The sequence below is a fragment of the Sorex araneus genome, chromosome 1 (genome assembly GCF_027595985.1).
Source record: "Sorex araneus isolate mSorAra2 chromosome 1, mSorAra2.pri, whole genome shotgun sequence".
Taxonomy (NCBI): domain Eukaryota; kingdom Metazoa; phylum Chordata; class Mammalia; order Eulipotyphla; family Soricidae; genus Sorex; species Sorex araneus.
The window spans coordinates 301682560-301700753 of NC_073302.1; the positions used below are offsets into that span (position 1 = coordinate 301682560).

Here is an 18194-nt window from a genome sequence, read left to right on the forward strand (position 1 = left end):
CCCGGACAGGCCCTTCCAGCTAGTGGCTGTAGCTGGATGGTTCTGACTCAGCCCTGGGCCTGAGGGTCTGTAGAAAGCTGGTCTCGGGGGCTGGATTGATAGTCCAGCGGGAGGGTGCTGGCCCCTTCTGGGTTTGATCCTCGCCATCCATAGGATCCTTCAAGCACCACCAGGAAAAATTCCTGAGTGCGGAGCCGGGAGTAACCCCCGAGCATCACCGGGCACGACCCCTAAACAAAAAAGGAAGAGAAAAATGGGGTCTCTGCATAAAAAAGGCTAGCCCCGGGAATAAGAAAGCTGGTCTCCTGGTTTAAGTACGATGTGTCCACTCGACGAAAGGATGGGATGCCCCCACCCCCCGAGTCCCACAGGCCTGGCCTCCCTTCCACAGGCCCCTCTCTGTCCCTCCTGAAACCCCACTTCCAGACACTGCCAGAGCCACGCCCCCTGCTCATAGCCCACCCCAGCTTCCCCTGGTCAACGACAGTCCCCCCACAAGTTTAGAGCAGGGGGTCGAAATGCCCAGTCCTAGCCCCCTCTTCAGAAGCGGCTCTCAGGAGGTCTAGGGACCCCTTTCTACAATGACGGTACTCTGGGATTCAGGGGGCTGACCCAGACACCTGGTAGGCTGCAGGCTGGGAGCCCAGGACAAGTCCCACCTCCCAGGACAGGCCCCGCCTCCCAGGACAGGCCCCGCCTCCCAGGACAGGCCCCGCCTCCCAGGACAGGCCCCGCCTCCCAGGACAGGCCCCGCCTCCCAAGACAAGCCCCGCCTTTTTCCTGCCTTCTCCAGTTGTTTCCGGGTTTGGAGCAGGCAAACAGCTGTCTGCAGGGGTCAGCCAAGGTTAGCTAGTAAAGGGACCTCAGTGTCAGGGGACTGATAAGAGCTGTTTCTGGTCCAGACCATTTTGGCCAGGCTTGAGTGGATGTTATCCCATTTTCCCCCCCAAGGAGCACCAGAACAGCATATGATGTTCTAGAATCTTCTTTAGGCAGTGCTGGGGATGGAAGTCAGCGCCTCACTACTGTGGGGCATTTGCTCTCCTGAGCCACGTTCCTGGCCCTTTTGGAGACTTGCAGCTAAAACCCGGGGGTGTTTACTATCCCCTGGAGCCCCTCTGTCCCTTTGTCCCTCTGTCCCTCTGAAGCATCAGTTTAAGTGGGGCTTCCCATGGCCACAGGACACCCCAGAGGCCAGGACGGTCAGGGAAGCTGCTTTGTTCCGCAGCAGAGGCTGGTCCATCAGTGAGGGCAGGGCCGGGTTCCCGCAGAAAACCATTGAGAGCCCGAGAGGGCAGAGCTGGCTCCGCAGGGCACTCTGGCACCATCTGACAAGTTGGCAAGAATGACGTGGGTAGGTACAGCTTGGCATCATGGGGAACATGTTGACATGTGCCAGTCCAGGTTGGCGGTAACTAAAATTGAGTGGTGCTACCTAGCATAGGTTGGCACATACATACGCTTATTGATGTAGGTAGGCACATATTGGCCCTTACTGGCATCAGTTGGCACTGGCTGGCACTGACCAGCACTATCTGTCACAGGTGGGCATAGTCTGGCACCACCTGGTTTGCATTGACTGGAGCCAACTGACTGGGTTGGCATTGACTGGTACCATCAGGCACAGATAGGCATAACCTGGCACAGATGTGCACTGACTGGCATAGATTGGCACAGGTGGACACAGGCACTGACTGGCACTGGTGAGCATGGGTTTGTACAGGCTGGTGCAGACTGATACGGTCTGGTTCAGGTTGGCATCAACTGTCACGGGGTGGTATGGGCTGGTGACATCTGGCAAGGTCAGCACTGACCAGCACAGGCTGGAGCCATCTGGCACAGGTTGGCACAGACTGGCACATATTGGGAGAGACTGACACACATTGGCAATTCCTGGCTCTGACTGGAAAAGGCTGATGCCATCTGTCAGGGTTGGCACCCAGAACTTCAATGAGGGAGCACTGAGGGGCTGAGAGATAGGACAGCAGGTAAGGCATATGCCAAGAATGTCCCCAGCCCAAGTTCAATTCCCGGCACCATGTGGTTCCCAGCATGGCCCGGTACAGCCCTGCAGACCCCAGCATGGCAAGCCTGGACCTGGTGCTCGAGCACTGCAGACCGAGCAGTCTCACACCCTCGGGTGTTTGCACTGAACTGCTGGCCCAGATGGCCAAGAGTCACCCATGGGAACCCAGTGCTCCTGAGCACTGATTGGGAGCCCCCCCAAAATTTAATATAAAGAGACACTCATGGGCCAGAGTTGCCCACTTACACCTCCAACGTGGGGAGCTGCCACTCCCTTCCCCACACCCAGGCCCCACTCCACTCCCCACTGTCCACCCTTGTGTGGCCCCTGTGCCCAGCTCCCAGCAGCGCCCCCCCAGGGCGGGCATTCTCACACTGCCCCCCCCCCAGCCTCAGCCCACGGCTTCCTCAGGCCCTTCCGCTTCCTGTGTGCCTTCCTGCCGTGGCCCGGCCTGTCCTGTGGCTCAAGTCTCCAGGCACCTTCTCAGCTCTTCGGTGACGTCTGACCCTCGTGTCCCCTGAGCCGCTGCAGCATATGGTGCCGCCAGGCCCCCTCCCCCTTGCCTGCAGCCCTCCCTCGCCTCCCAGTCCCCATCCAATGCAGTCACCACCTGAGCCGAGGAGACAGAGTCTGCCTGGCTTTGGAGGAAGGGACACATCTGCAGTGCATCTTTGCTGTGCTTATGTCCGTCCGTCTTAGCGTCTGTCCTACCTGACAGGTGCATGTGCATACACACTGAGTATGTGCATAAACACATACATGCACATGCAGCATACGTGCCTACCATGTGTGACGTGTGCTCACATGCGTGCAGTATACCTGCACTACACATGCAGTGCACATGTATGACGTGTCTCACATGCATGCAGTACACACGTGTACACACATATACACACATACTTCCACTCTGCTCCTTCCCGGCTCAGAACACACATTTGCACCTGAGAGTTTGTTCCAGGAGGGTTAACAGATTTGATTTTTTTTTTCTTTTTGGGTCACACCTGGCAATGCATGCACAGGGGTTACTCCTGGCTCTGCACTCAGGAATTACCCCTGGCAATGCTCAGGGGACCATATGGGATGCTGGGAATAGAACCTGGGTGGGTCGCGTGCAAGGCAAATGCCCTACCCGCTGTGGTATCGCTCCAGCCCCGGGTTAACAGATTCTTTCCGTCGCTCCTGAGCTGATTTTCCTCCTCCCGCTGTGCCACGGGCTGGCTATGAACTTGCACTCCCATTTGGCCTTTGTGTCCAGGCTCGACGGGGCTTCTGCTGTGCTACTGTACTGCAGCATCTGTCGGAACGTGTGTGTGGCTTCGAAAGATGCAGTAACTTAAGTGATCACAGAAAGACTTGGGGGGAGAGGAAGGTAGCCAGAGAGGGGAGGCACAGCTGGAGAGGTAACCAGAAGGGGGAGGCACACACACGGGACAAAGTGTGAGAAAAGCTCGGGAGGAGATTCTCCAAGCTTCTCTGTCCTCTGCCGCTGGTGCTGGAGGGAATTTGCTGGGCCCACAGAGCATAAGAGCGCCCTGGCACTGCTGGTCTCGGGTTGTGGCCTGGGGAGAGGAGACACCGGAAGGAGTCAGGGGTACCAGTGTCACCCTCACGAACAGCCTCAGGGAGGCAGGATGCCAGGTGCCACGTGGGACTCGGCCTGAGTGAAGGACAGGGCACAGGCACCTGTGGGGTTAGGAGCTGGGATTCTCTGGGGTCAGGTGACACGGGCATATCTGTGGTCAGGGGGTTGGGGGCATCTCTGGGGTCAGGAGCCTGGGGGCATCTCTAGGTCGGGGGGCTGGGGGCACCTTCGGCTGTCCTTTCCTTTCCCTGTTGCTTGCTTTGCAGACTGCCTGTTCTGGAAAGCCCCTCTAACACTGATGCTGTTTGTGACCCTTCCAGGCCCCCCAGGCCCCAAAGGAGAGCAGGGGGATGAAGGCAAGGAAGGCCAGCCCGGCCTCCCGGGAATCCCGGGGCTCCAAGGTAAGGAAGGGCAGGGGGCGGGAGGGCCCCGGGCACAGAGTTCCCGCCGCTCCTCCTAGGTTGGGTGGGCCCCCGAGACACTGCAGGTATGGGATGCTTGTCTCAGGAAGGACCCGGGTCCAGTGCTCACTGCACCAAGGGCCAGTACGGGGAAGCGACAGGTATCTTCCTGGCTGGTGCCCCCGCTGCGCGGCCATTCCCCCTCAGCCCCTCCGACATCTGTCCTACATGTCAGACTTGCCTCCCGCCTGTTGAATCCACCATGAGCAGCATTTTTCTGGGAGCATGTAGAAGCTTCTAGAACAGTGGCTCCCACTTTCTGGTCTGCAGCTGTGAACATGCCTTAGAAGGGGCGTCAAGGAGCTGTGCCAGGAGCCATCTCCCACCCTCAAGTCTTTTTTTTTTTTTTTTTTTGCTTTTTGGGTCATACCTGGCGATGCACAGGGGTTACTCCTGGCTCTGCACTCAGGAATTACTCCTGGTGGTGCTCAGGGGACCATATGGGATGCTGGGAATCGAACCCGGGTCGGCTGCGTGCAAGGCAAACGCCGTACCCACTGTGCTATTGCTCCAGCCCCCCACCCTCAAGTCTTGCCCTTTCCACATCTCCAGGAGAGTGGGTGCCCCGCCCGTGACTGCCCCTGCGGGGAGACCCCCAGGCTCAGAGGGGCAGGTCTGCATCCTTGCACAGCAGGTGGGACCCTGTGTCTTGCCTCACCCCGTCTCGTAGTCACGTATCTACGCCCCCCAAGACTCCAAATTCTGTCCTCCTCCCTCCTCCCCCCTAACCGCCCCCCAATCCTGCTAGCCTCCAGGGTCAGGCAGATGGCAGGGGAGGGGACACAGGGACCCACCCATTCGCACCCAGCCCTCTGGGGCCCCTGCCAGTGTGACTCCGACATGGTCCAGCCCAGTTCGGCCTGGAGGAAAGCTGGGTCTTCCTGACATGGAAAAAGCCAGAGAAAAGCCACTAGAGCTTGTGGCGGGAAAGCTGAGTGGTGAGCGCGGGTGAGGCGGGGTGTTGCTTTCCAGACCTGGAAGCACTTCTCTCCTCTCTCCTCTGACTCTGAACGCGTCAGCCCCTGGCCTCACGGACCCCGGGGCCTCGGGGGAGCGGGATTCACCTCCCGCCTCCGGCCCTCTGCCGTGTGATGGCAGGCAGGTGACATCCCCTCTCTGGGCCGCAGGATCCCCTAGGTGAAAAGACAGAACAGAGGAGCTGAAGGGTCCAGGAGATGACTTGAACAGTCGGGGTGCTGGCCTAGCCTGCCGGAACCCCGAGTTTGATCCCTGGCACCGCAGGGTCCCCAAATCACCTTCAGGAACAACCCACCTGCCCCGAGCATCCAGCTGGGAGTAGCCCTGAGCACTGCCAGCTGTGGCTGCAAACAAGAGCGTCTGGCACAGTGCCTGGCCCGTGGAGAGTGTCTCACCCCCAAATGTTGGCCATTCTCGTCCCCTCAGGATGGGGTGCTGGCCGCGCCCCCGACAGTGGACTGGCGGTTTGGAGTGGGGCAGCCTCTCTGGGTGCCAGGTACCCTGGCGGGGGTGGGGGTGGCTGGGGCTGACCGGCTAAGTGCCCGACCCACCCTGAGCCTCTTGTCTCCCCAGGCGTGCCGGGGGCGCGAGGAACCCCAGGACTTCCGGGCCCCAAGGGTGACGATGGGAAGCTGGGCCCCACCGGCCCCATGGGCATGCGCGGGTTCAAAGGTGAGGCAGCGCGCCCCTCTCTGCTCCCCCCACACCAGCCTCATGCGTCCCCTCACGTCCCTCCTCCTGAGAGCCCCGTGCTCAGTCCCGGGCACCCCGGACCCCTCGCTGGCCCCGCAGGCAGAGTCTGTCCTGTCGAACAGACTGGAAAGGGAATTCCGAGACCCCCACAATGTCTCGATGTCTCGCTCCTGCTTTGTAGCTTCCCTGCTGGCTTTGCAGCACCTCTCCACCCTGCCCTCCCTCTTCCTCCCTCTCCCTCCTTCTCCCCTCCCTCTCCTTCCCTCCCTACTCCTTCTCTCTCTTCCTCCCTCTATCCCTCCCTCCTTCTATCCTTCCCTCCCTCCCTACTCCTTCTCTCTTTCCCTCCCTCTATCCCTCCCTCCCTCTTTATCCCTCCCTCTCTCCCTCCCTCTGTCTCTCCCTCTCTGGGTCTCGCTCCCTCCCTTTCTCCCTCCCTCCCTCCCTTCCTCTCTCCCTCCCTCCTTCTCTTTTTCCTCCCTCTCTCTTTCTCCCTCTCTGGGTCTCTCTCTCCCCCCTCTGGTTCTCTCTCTCCCTCTCCCTCCATCCGTTCCCCCCTCCCTTCTCCCTCCCTCTGTCCCTCCCTCCCTTCCTTTCCCCCCCCCGTCCTTCTCTCCCTCCCTCTCTCTCTCTCTCCTTCCCTCTCCTTCCCTCTCTCTCTTTCCCCCTCCCTCTCTCCCTCCCTCTCTCTCTCACCCTTCCCCCTCCACTCTCCTCCCTTCATTTTTGGCCCATACCCAACAGTGCTCAGGACTTACTCCCGGCTCTGTTCTCAGGGATCACTCCTGGCAGGCTCATGGAACCACAAGGGGTGCCAGGATTGGACCCAGGCCTGCCGCATGCAAGGCAACTACCCTCCCCACTTCCTATCTCCCGGCCCCTGCTCGGTCTCTCACTGAGCTATGTCCACTTGTGGTCCACGCTGGGAGCTCACAGCTCCCGTCCGGCAGGAAGGCAGCGCTTCCTCTGACCCCCAGGGGAGCGGGCAGCATTGCTGCCCAGCTGCTCCTCCTGTCTGCCAGGGCTCCCTGCTCCCGCCTGCCTTGCCCCGCGCCAGCATCCCCTTCCGCACCGTCTTCCGTCTCGATGGATGCCCGTTCTCTTCCTGCGGCAGGGGACCGAGGCCCAAAAGGAGAAAAGGGAGAGCGGGGAGACAGAGCCGCGGACTCCGGTAAGTACGCTGGGCTGCGCGGGGACCTTGTGTTGGTCTGTGGGGGGCTGGAGGCTGGAGCCCCGGGCCCCACACCGCAGGGTCCTGGTGAGAAGTCAAGGCCCGCGCCATTGGGACTTGGGGAGGAGTGTTCCTGTCCAGCTCGAGTCCTCAGGAGACCTGGTTCCTGCCCCCTCTGAGGGCAGCGGACTGCGGGGACCCCGGGGTTCCCTCTGTGGACACTCACTACGGGGCAAAGCTGGGGGTCTTCGTGTCTGACGGGGCCCCCCACACCCAATGTAGGGAAGCCCACATATGCGGTAACGACACTCCCGTGGGGTCCATCCACCACCCCCAGGGACTCTGAGCCTGGAGGACGCCTGGCCAAGTCCACGGCGGAGTCTCCCAGGAAGGTCAGTGATGAGGGCCTTGAGTTAGCAAGTTAGGCCAGTGGCTATGACTTCCCCGGACAGTTTCCAAGGCCAGTGCCGGGGGTCCTCTGCCGCCACCTCCCCACAGCAGTGCCATCCGGCCCAGAGCCACTGTCCAGCGAAGGCCATGGGAGGTCACCCCTGCCTGGCTTCTCCACGAGCTCTGGGCCCCTCTGTTGACACGCAGGGACACTGTCCAGGGCAGAGTCCCCTGAGGGACAGTACCCAGGCTGCTCAACCAGAGGTGACCCTGACACCTGCTCCCACCCCCATGTCCTCAAACCAGAGGAGAGCCCGTCCCCCAGCCCCCTGCAGCATGACCCTGTAGCCCCCCCACCTTGCCCTTCCCTTCCTGAGGACAGACATGCAGGCTTGCACAGCTGTCACAGCAGTGGGCACAGCTGAGGCCCCTGTGCCCGATGTCCCCTGTGTGCTCCACATCTGTGAAGATGTCCCAGATGACCCCCACCTTGTCCCCTACCCCCACGCTGCGTGCTGACGGCCCCATGAGGGCAGGCTGCCTGGGGCTGCTGCGAGCGCCCTTGACACTGAGCTCTGGGAAGTCCATCACTTAGTTGGGGTGGCCAGAGTCAGGCGCCATCGAGGGGTGACCTCAGAGAGCAGGACCCAGGGGCCTCACCGGGGATGCTGGGGCAACTGTTGGCCAGCTGTCCCGGGGAGAGGATAGTGCTGCCCCAGCAAGCCTGGCTGTGAGTCTCAGGATGGCCCAGCTGCGGGGCCCGCCAACCAGACTCAGCCAGGGTACAGGGCGCCAGGCGGGGTGTGGGGCTGAGGGGGTGGAGACAGGGACGGGCAGGGCGGCTAACCCTTGGCTGGAGTGCCGACGACCCGCTGACGTCAGCCCCGCACGGTCCCTCCTTGAGCATCAGGGACCAGACCCAGGGCGTTCTCGCCTGCCCACACCCTCACTGGGGCAGAGCCCAGACTCCAGCCTTGCACAACACCCTTGGCCTTTTCTTCCCGCGACCCCGTCGCGTTGGGGTAAGGAGCTGGGGAGAGAGTGGCCTCTGCAGGCGGCTTGGTGCAGCCCTGGAGGAGAGTGGGAGCACCCAGGAATCGGAGCCCCGTGTGTGTGTGTGTGTGTGTGTGTGTGTGTGTGTGTGTGTGTGTGTGTGTGTGTGTGTGTGTGTGTGTGTGTGTGTGTAGAGAGAGAGCTAGGGGAGCAGCCACCCAGCACCTTCCTGCCTTGGGAAGAGCTGATCAGTCAGGGGCATTGGTTACAGCTGAAAAACCAGGCCTCAAACCTCTAGGGTTCTACAGTAACACCCCTCACCCAGGAGGTGGGGACTTTAGGGCCTGAGATTGAGGGTGAGGGGCAAAGCAAGTACCTTCTGGTCCCATACAGGGATGCTCTGTTCCAGGCTCCTGGGGTGGGGCTGCCCTTAGCCACGCCCATCTCTAGCCACGCCCATCTCTGGCCAGGGCCCCGCTGGCCACGCCCTCCTTTAGCCCCTTCCCCTGTCCCTAACCTAGCCCGGCCTCTGCTCACCGCCCCTGCTACAATCCGGCTCCCTCAGGTCGATTTCCCAGGAACCCCAAGTCCCAGATGCTTTAACCAGATCCCTGAGAACCCGGCTGTGCGGTCAGAGCCCAGGATCATCTTTCAGAAGGGTGGGGAAGACTCTGAGGGTCAGGGCCACTGGGCACTGACTTCTGGGGCGCTCTTACTCATGGCCCGGCTGGGCAGCCTGGGGAGAATCTGAGGACAGGATGGTGTGTGCAGGGAGGGGGACCTTGGCACCAGAGCGCTGTCCTCTGCCAGAAACCAGTGCCGGGCAGGGGTGGAGCTCTTGCTTGCCTGTGTGAGGTCCATCCTTGGGCACCATCCCTGGGCTACTAAACCTTTTTTTTTTTTTTAAGAGCCAGTGCTGGGGGCCAGGGGAGAGCGTGGGTAGTGTGCAGGGTCTGGGACTCAGCTTATGCCCAAGATCCTGGCCCATTGCCAAGCAGGCATCTCTAGGGACAAAAGCCTAATTTTTCCCCAGGATGGATGAGCTACAAACCCCTTAGGTCCAGGTCAGGAGGTGAGGTTTTCCTTTAAGAGAGCAAGAGAGAGAAGATTCTAGGACACGTGGGATAGTTTTGTCCCCTTCCTTCGGGTGTTGTTATTGTCAGTGTTGGCATTAACGGGGGCGGTGGGGATCAGATCCAGGATGCTGAGTCCCCTCTCCCCAGGCCCCTGGTCTCTCATTGACTTACTAGCACAAGGTTGTTTTTCTGTTTTGTTTTCCATTACACCTGGCCTTGCTCTGGGCCTGCTCCCAGCAGTCCTGGGGAGGGGAGAGGGGAGAGGGGTGCAGGCCCAGGTTCATCATACAGGGATCAAACTGAGCCCTTCAGCATGCAAAGCAGATGCCAGCCCTTTTTATTTAAAAAAAAATGATTTTTTCCACTTTATTTAGGCACTGTGGTTTACAAAGTTGCTCATGGAGCATTTGTTTCAGGCATTCATATTCCAACCCCAATCCCACCACCACTGTCACCTTCCCTCCACCACTGTCCCACTTTTCCCACCCGTGCCCCCAAGCCTGTCTCCTTAGCAGGCCCAAATAATTTATTTTGTATTGCTTATTACAACTAGATGGCTAATGGGATTATTGAAAAATAATTCATTAGGGGCTGGAGAGATAACACAGCAGGTAGGGCGTTTGCCTTGCATGCGGTTGACCCGGGTTGATTCCCAGCATCCCATATGGTCCCCCAAGCACCACCAGGAGTAATTCCTGAGTGCATGAGCCAGGAGTAACCCCTGTGCAAAAAAAAGAAAAATAATTAAGTAAATGCAAATTTGTGAAAATTGTTATATCTCTCCATGGGGATATTAAGTCCTTGTCTAAGGGTTTACTAAGCTGTTCATGGCTAGTTGAGCTTTGGTGTTACTGTTTTTGTTCATGGAGCTTAATTGGCCTCTATGTCACTTTCCCATCTACTCTTATGTGCTCCCACTGGGCTGTCAGTATTGTAAGTTTGGAGCTGTCATTTGACCTTAGTGTGGCCACATGCTCCAGAAACACCAGGATATTTAACTGGGCCATGAGTTTATATCTGGTGGCACTTACATGGCGGCAGTTGTGGGATGTAGGCATAGCTGTTGAGCTCTGGAAGTATGGGGGGGGCGAGGGGGAGGCTGCCCACCCTCACTGCAGAGACCCTGTAGTTCTCAGTCAAAACACTGGCAGTTTGCTGGCTCTGTAGGGCTCAGTCACAAGGTGGTGGAGTCTGGCCGTTGGTATGTCGGCTGCTGGGGCTTCAGCAGGGTAGGTCCTCGGCCCGACCCCCTCCCAAGGGTGCCCCAGAGTTTTCAGCCTTGCTCCACCCTTTGAGCGTGCTCCTCAGACTTAGTAACGCAGCACCTCTAAAAATAAGGCCCTCTGTCACCCTCCCATGTTCCCATCTGGAGTCCTGGGGGTTTCGTGACAGCTGGGGGCTCAGTTCAACTCCTCCCGTATCCCTGAGCCCTCCCACCAGTGACAGTTACTAAGAACAGAGAGGGAGAGAAGGCAAAGAGTCCAGCCACAGCCACGGCCACTCTCAAGCAGACAGGCCTAGAACGCAGGTCTCGGGACTGGAGCAATAGTACAGCTGGTTAAGGCGCCTGCTTTGCATGCAGTCGACTGGGTTCAATCCCTGGCTCCCCATGTGGTCCCCTGAACACTGTCAGGAGTGATTCTTGAGCACTGCTGCATATGGCCCCCAAACAAGCAAAATTCGAATGCAGGCCTGTGATTCCTGTTGGATGAGAGGTTTAAAGCCCTCCGCCCCCCGCCCCCGGCACCAGCTTCCCCAGGCTAGAATATAGAATATGCTCCGTCATTCTGCCAGATGTCTGGCTGGGGTGGGCTGGGGGAGAGTTGCATACTCACATCTCAGCACAGAGAGATATTTGTTTTACCCTCCATACGATCCATTGGCAGGAAAAATAAATAGTGTTTTTGCAGCTAGGCGGTGGGTAAAGGGTTCGGTTTTGTTTAAGTCCCACCGCATGAATTTAAAGCAGGAGAGAAGCACAGATTGTTTAAAGAATCTCCCTCCGTTGGGTTTCACATGGGGAAAGAAAGACACACTTGGCAGAACAGCCCCGGGCCTCCTCCGGATCATCGGTCACATCCCAGGACATTTGCAAACGCCCTGTGTGTTTCCAGCACTCTGGGGTGGGAATTGGTGGGGGGCTGCCCCCAGGCCTGGTGTGTGCTGAGAATCAGTGACCGGGGAAGTGGTCGTTCTGTTGCTCGCTACCAAGTGCTCCTTGCCGGTCTAGAATTAAGGGTGTTAGAGAGACCAAGCTAGGGGCACCCTCAGCCGCATCTTGGGTGACAGCTAAGTCGTGCGAGGCCTTTGCCACTGCCCCAGCCACGGGGGCATGTCGGGGGAACCCCAGTGCCTCTCAGCACCCTCCTCCTTCCCAACTGGCCCCTGGGGTGCTGAGTGGGGCCCTGGGTGCCTCTTGGCCCGTGGTTCAGGGACGAGGGAAGCTTCATCTTTAGCCCCCGTCTGTCTGGCCCGAGGCCCCTCTGCCCCCAGCCAGATGGTCTGGCATCGGTGCTGGGTGCAGATTGTTCTTGTGCTATTGCTGTGGATTTGGGGTGCGGGAGGAGCTGGGTCCCCAAGTCAGGGCCTGGGCAGTGCCGGGAGTCAAACCCAGGGCCTCAAACCATCAAGGACAGTCAGTGAGCAAGGGGGGCCTTGGCAGCCCGGTAGGGGACTGGCAGAGGGGATGGGGACCCGGACTCGAGCAGGAGCTGGAGGGAGGGTTGAGGCTGACCCCCCCCCCCATGTTCCAAGCAATGCCACACATGGGGGACAGTCCCTCCTCCCCAGGGAAGGACCCTCAACTGGTTCTGATGCTTCATTTGCTTCTGCTCCAGCCCCCCCCCCCAATTTGAAAGCCCTGTTTTCCAGAACCCTCTTTTCTGATGAGCAAATATGTGTTGGGGGGGGCAGTGCTGGCCAGCTGCCAGGTGGTGAGCCTGAGATGCAAACCCCCTCTGGCCCCACCGGCTGTCTGTCGGACCCTGGCTCAGCCCCACCCGCTTCGTGTTCTGTGTTCTGTGCAGAGGCTGGGGTCTGGCCTTCCAGATGTGTGGGTTCACCAAGAGCCTATCTTAATTCTTCCAGAAACAAACCCAAGGGCTTCTGAGCGCTGTGGTGCCCTTCTCCCTGGAGAGCCTTCCAGGGCGCCGCAGAAAACAGCTGCTCTCTTTCAAGACCCCCAGCCCTGCTCTCAGCCCTCTAACAGTTAGGCGTATGTGCTGGAGGGGGCGGGAATAAAAGTCCTGACTCCTTTAAGAAGCCTGCCCCCCTGCCCCCCTGCCCCCCCTGCCAGCCCTTAAAGGGCTAGTGATCCTGTTTTGCAAGCAGGAGCCCTGTGCCCACCCCCCACCCCAGAACTGCCAGGTCTGGCTACTCCCCCTAAAAAGGAGGCAGGTGGTAAAATGCAGGTGTGGGGCAGGGCCACTGTGGGAACTGGGAGACAGAAGAACCGTGTCCAGTGGCCTTCCCAGGAGGGACCACCAGGACTCGAGGCTGTGGACAGGGCGGGAAGGCTGGCTTCTGAAAACACACAGTGCGGGACCAGGCTGCCTCCGAGGGCAGCAGAAACATCCAGTGTAGAGGCTGGCGGGATTGGATGGCACTTGCCTTGCCCAGGACTGACCTGGGTTTGATGCTGGCACCACTTATGTTCCCCTGACAGTGACCTCTGAGCACTGTCAGGTGTGGCCAAAAAAGAAAAAAAAAATCAAGTGTAACTTTTTTTTTTATAGGGGTCACACTTGCGGGTATCCGGGGACTGGGTACAGACACAGGGAGCAGATTCAGGGCCCCACATTTGCCTGGTGTACATGTCAGCCCCTGCGCTATCTTCCCCCCGCCCCCAAATTGCCATGGCTATTTCCAGGTGCATCTGGGGGGTCCACAGAGCGCCCCTCAGCAGATCCCTGGATACACCCTCTCTGCGGGCAAGAGGTTACTGCCCTGGGGATGCAGATTGAGACTTAAAGGAAAATGAAGCAAGAACAACAGAAACATCTGGGGCTGGAATGACGGGGCAGGTACTTGCTTTGCAGGCTGGAGGCCCTGGTCCTGCCTCTGTCACCTCATGGTCCCCTAAACTCCACTGCTGAGAGTGACCTTAGAGCACAGGGCTAAGAGCAACTCCCGAGCACCAATGTGGGCGAAACCCCCCTTCTCTCGCCAGGTCAACGGGTCCACGCAGTTCCACCCCTTGTTGGGGGTCTGCTGTGTGGCCGGGGTGGGACAGCAGGAACCCACGGATCCTGAGTGCCTGTGGTCACGTGGGACGGGGGCTTCGGGGATCCTATTGCTTGGATCTGTGGTCTGGGGGGTCCAGCTGCAGGCCGGTGCCATCTGGCCTCTCAGCGCCTTGTGACTGAGAGCATTTCCCCTCACGGCCCCCCAGGGCTAACCCCACTCTGTCCTTGCCGGGCGGAGCTTGGAGGCGACCCCCCCACACACACACACACTAGTGTGGCCCGTGATTTCTGCAGTGCGCACTGCCCGCAGAGGCGAGGGCAGACCAGAGCACCTCCCGCAGAGCCACGCCTGCGCCGGTCTTGATGTGGGTTTTGCAGGAAGGAAATGGAAAGTTGAGAGTCAGGGAACGCAGGCTGGGCTCGGCTGTTCAGACAAACACAGGGGCCCTCTGGTTCCCAGGGCCCCCCTGCCTCTGCGCCTGCGGGAAGGCTTGCCATCGGCTCCCCAGAGGACCCCCAGCATGCTCCCCCTTGGGGATTCACCCTGGCGGTATCCCTCAGGTGGGGTCCCCGTCTCTTCCACAGCCCGTCTGTGAGAGGTGGGGGGTGTGGCTCCGGATCCTGTGGCCTCCTCCCTGCTCAGATGCGGGGTCACTCCCTGATCACTTTGGTGTCTTGATCCTGCACCGCCACCACAGTCCTGGGGGTCCGCCTCAGCGCGACCCTGTTTCCCGAGAACCGCCAGTCTTGAGGTCAGGCATATCTGAGGATAACGGATGGGCCGTTTAAGGGGCGAGCTCACTCTCCAGCGACCTTGCCCACGGTGTGGTTCTGGTGTGGCCGCTTTATAATGTGCCCTTGAGAAAGCCCCTTCCCTGAGCATCCCCTCGCTCCCCCCCCCGCCCACCTCTGGGAGAGGGGTGCAGGCATGGGAGGGTACCAGCAAGCAGCCAGCAGCATCTGTAGAGCCTGCCCTCTCTCCAGGGCGCCCGACAAGGAATCCTTTCATTTCCTGTGGGATGGCGCCTGTCCACCCCAGCAGGGCCATGATCCCCCTAGAGACCAGGGCCAAGAGATGGGTCCTAGAGGGGCCCCTCACCTCAGCAGCAGGCCAGCCGGCCCCGCGTACTTCATTCACCAGAGAAGGGAAGTTCGACTTCCTCGATGGGCAGCTGGTCTGAATTATTCCCGGGACTGGCTCTCCTCGGCAGCTGCAGAGAATCAGAGCCTGTGTTCCCACTCGCCTTCCTGCTGCCCCCCAAAGCTCCCGCTTTTCTGCTTGGCTCCGGCAGGGCCAGAAAGGCAGCGAAAACAAACCAGCCGAGGAGTGGCTGTGGGGTTCGAGGGCTGAAGCCGGCGACCCCGGGTCCACCTCTCTGGAAGGGAAGTGCCTGGGTTTTTGCTCTAGTGCGCTAGTGTGTGGGTTGGCATGCAGGGGAGGGTGAGGAGGGCGGCCTTGCTCCTGCACCCTCGGGGTGCCAGAGGCCCACCTTCACCACGTCCCTCCTCTTCCTCCTGAGCTGGCCGTGTCTGTGGGTTTGCAGTCAGAACCGGAGGGCCGGGAAGAGGGTCCCATTTTCCCAGCCTCTGGGGGAAGGTGTTAAGCCGGGGTGGGGGTGGGACAGGGAGGGCCAAAGGACAACCTGAAATCTGGTGGCTGCCACTCAACTAGCTTCCAGATTGGGGGTGACCTGGGAAATCCCTTCTCCTTGGAGGACTTGTCCTTACGGGGGCTCAGAGCCTCCCCCTAGTCCTGCTATGCCAGCAAAGTAGAGGCTCCGCCCCTTCGCTGGAGGTCCCGCCCCTTCCCCAGAGGGCCCCCCTTCCCAGAGGCCCCACCCCTTCCCCAAGGGCCCTACCACTTTCCTGGGACACCTCACCCCTTCCCCAGGGGCTCTACCCCCTTCCCAAGAGCCCCACCCTTTTCTGGAAGCCCCGCCCTTCCCAGAGGCTCCACCCCTTCCCCAGAGTCCCCACCCACCCCCGAGTGGAGGCTCCGCCCCATGCGTTGCTCCTCCCAGAGCAGCTGCCCTGCGGAAGGAGCACTGTGGGAGCAGGCAGACAGGGCGGGTGTGCCTGCGAGTACCCAGGGGTTAGGCTGTAGAGTTAAACAGGTCGTTCTGAGTCTTCTCCGTGGGGAGCGGCAGCCCCCTGCGCGCCCCCACAAGCCTGCAGGTGACCGTTTGCATCCTCCACGCAGCCTCAAGGGAAGTGTGGAAGGAGCGAGTGCCAGTGGCCTCCCTCCAAGCTGGGACCAGCCATGGGCGGGAGATGACCCTCCCAGATGGGGGCTCTTTGTGTGCTCCTCCAGCAGTGCTCGTGGTCTGCAGTTCCCACTGGTTTAACATTGGGGTTTCCCAGGCCGAGCTGGAAGAGGCCAGTGGCAAAACGGCAGGGGTCTGGAAAGGGACCAGGTACCCTGGTAACAACTGGGCACTTCCCAGTTCTCATCTCTACTTTGGGGAGGTGGTTTGGGGTCCACAGGCGGGGGTACTCCTGGGTCTGTGCTCAGGAGTGACGCCTGGTGGTGCTCAGGGGACCCTATGTGGGGCTGGGATTCGAGCCTGGGCGGGAGCAGCAAGATGCTGTGTGCCTCTCTGGCCGCGTTTCCTCTCCCCTGGGTGAGGGTCCCTGCCAGCGCCAGCACTCCCGGGGCTGGCTCCCCCCACCCACGCCAAGACTGTCCCTTGCAAGCTCAGCAACAGCTGCAGGTGTGGGGTGTGGGGGTGCTGGGGGACCCCTCGCGGCGTCTCTCGGGGCCAGTGGGCGAGTCACTGAAGGAGGAAACGGACCCAGGCAGTGGGGACACCTGCTCATGGTCCGGGTTCCCCCCGCACCTTAGGAGAAGCCCCACTGTTTCGGGGGAGAAACACCCACTGACTGACGATGGGCAGAGCAGCCCCCTGCCCCAACCCCACTCTTCCGCTGAGTTAAAGGAGCGTGATGGCGTCTGAGTCGGGCTCCCAGTAGGAGGGGAAGGTGGACAGTCGCACGGGAAAGGGGTCCCACAGAACAGGAGGGATTCCAGGGCCAGCAGGGCTGGGGCACAGAGAAGGAATGCGGGGCGCTATCCAGGCAGGGCCGACTTTAAAGGGAGCAGGGCAGGCTGGCATCAAAGCAGAGTGTCCCCATCTCACTGTGGCCCTTGTCCTCTCTGGGCCCAGCCCCGGGCCTGGGGCCTGTGTCACCCTCTGCCTGGGGAGAGACTTAAAGGGCCAGAGCACAGACTCCAGGGGCAGGAGCCCCAGGTTCAACCCCCAACATTGCATGTTCTCTATTGTGAACCACAAACTAAAAGGCACACATGCACGCGCACACACATGAACGAAGAGCCCCGCCTTCCTCACCCATGCCCTGCCCTGGGCGAAGAGAGCCTTGTACTCAACCCCAGGATACCCCACATGGCCCTCAGGGGGGCACTGAGGACTTTCAGGGGCATCTGAGGGCTTAAGGAGGCCAAGAGGGAGAGGAAGAGGAGGCTCAAAGAGACCAAGCTGCCTCCAGGCAGCTGTGGGCACGACTGTGTGAGAAAGCTGTACCCTGGGGCCGAGCTGCAGGGACAGGCTTAGATCACCCCTGCCCACCAGACTCGCTCATCTTAGCAGGAGCATCAACAAAGCCCCAGAGAGCTCCCCCGGCCCCCCCTCCGGCTCTTTAGGACCAAGGACCCCCAGAGACTGTTCTGGGGATGTCTTTGGTCTCCTGGGTCCCCGCATCCCCCTCCTCCCTGCAGGCTTGACGGCCACTCCTGGGGTCTCAGGTGGGGACCCAGCTCTCACCTGCCCTGGTGTTTGCTCAGAGGACATGGCCAGTGTCCACGGCAGAGCTACACCTGGACATTTTTTTTTTTTTTTTTTGCACCTGGACATTTGAGGAGACTTGTTTGGTCCTGGTGACCCATGCCTGGACCCCAGGAAGTGTCAGAGTCAGTGTAAGGGACAGGGCGACCATAATGGAGGGGGTGACCATACAGAGGGGGTGACCATACAGAGAAAGTGACATGATGGAGTGGATGGCCATATGGAGGGGGTGACCGTAATGGAGAGGGTGACCGTAACAGGGGGGGGTGACCATAAGGGAGGGGGTGACCACGCTCCCTGCACACACAGGGACAGGGAGGAAGCAGGGAAAGGCCAGGAGCAGCCTTAGACGCTGCTGCTAAGGGAGAAGGAAGCCAGCAGGAAATGGCTATGTTCTCTGGTCCCAATCCTGGAACATTCTGGAATTGCCAAAGGGTAGGGAGGGAGAGACGGAAGGGCGGGGTCTCCCAGGGCTGGGGAGGGAGATGGGAAGCTGGAGCTGGAGGATATTCTGGGCAGAGACTGCCCGGAGGGGCCCTGGCATGTGGGCACCATCTGTCCCCCACGGAGCGGACACACCCAGAGGGGCTGCCATGGGCATTTCAGGCTTGGGTGACAGGCTCGTGTGGCTCATCCACTGTCGCAGGGTCCCACCTGCTGGCGGGTGCCGATTACAGGAACGCTGGGCTTGGGGCACGGGCGTACCTGGGAGCCCACACTTGGCCCCTGAATCTCATGCTGCTCTAAAACCATTAGCCTCCGATGGAGAGAGGGCACAGAGGACAGGGCGCCTGCCTTCTGCACAGCCGTTCCGGGTTGGGTCCCCAGCACCGCCTACGG

At 60.2% G+C, this 18194-nt stretch overlaps 1 protein-coding gene across 2 annotated transcripts in view; it reads left to right on the forward strand.

Moving 5' to 3' along the window:
- The window catches only part of SCARA5 (scavenger receptor class A member 5), a 54141-nt gene that overhangs the window by 31981 nt on the left and 3966 nt on the right, over nt 1–18194 (forward strand). For both annotated transcript variants that reach the window (XM_055143901.1, XM_055143909.1), the window contains exons 5-7: nt 3929–4009; nt 5621–5719; nt 6855–6911. In XM_055143901.1, coding sequence (XP_054999876.1) covers nt 3929–4009; nt 5621–5719; nt 6855–6911 — 237 coding nt within the window. The remainder of the gene's footprint in view (nt 1–3928; nt 4010–5620; nt 5720–6854; nt 6912–18194) is intronic.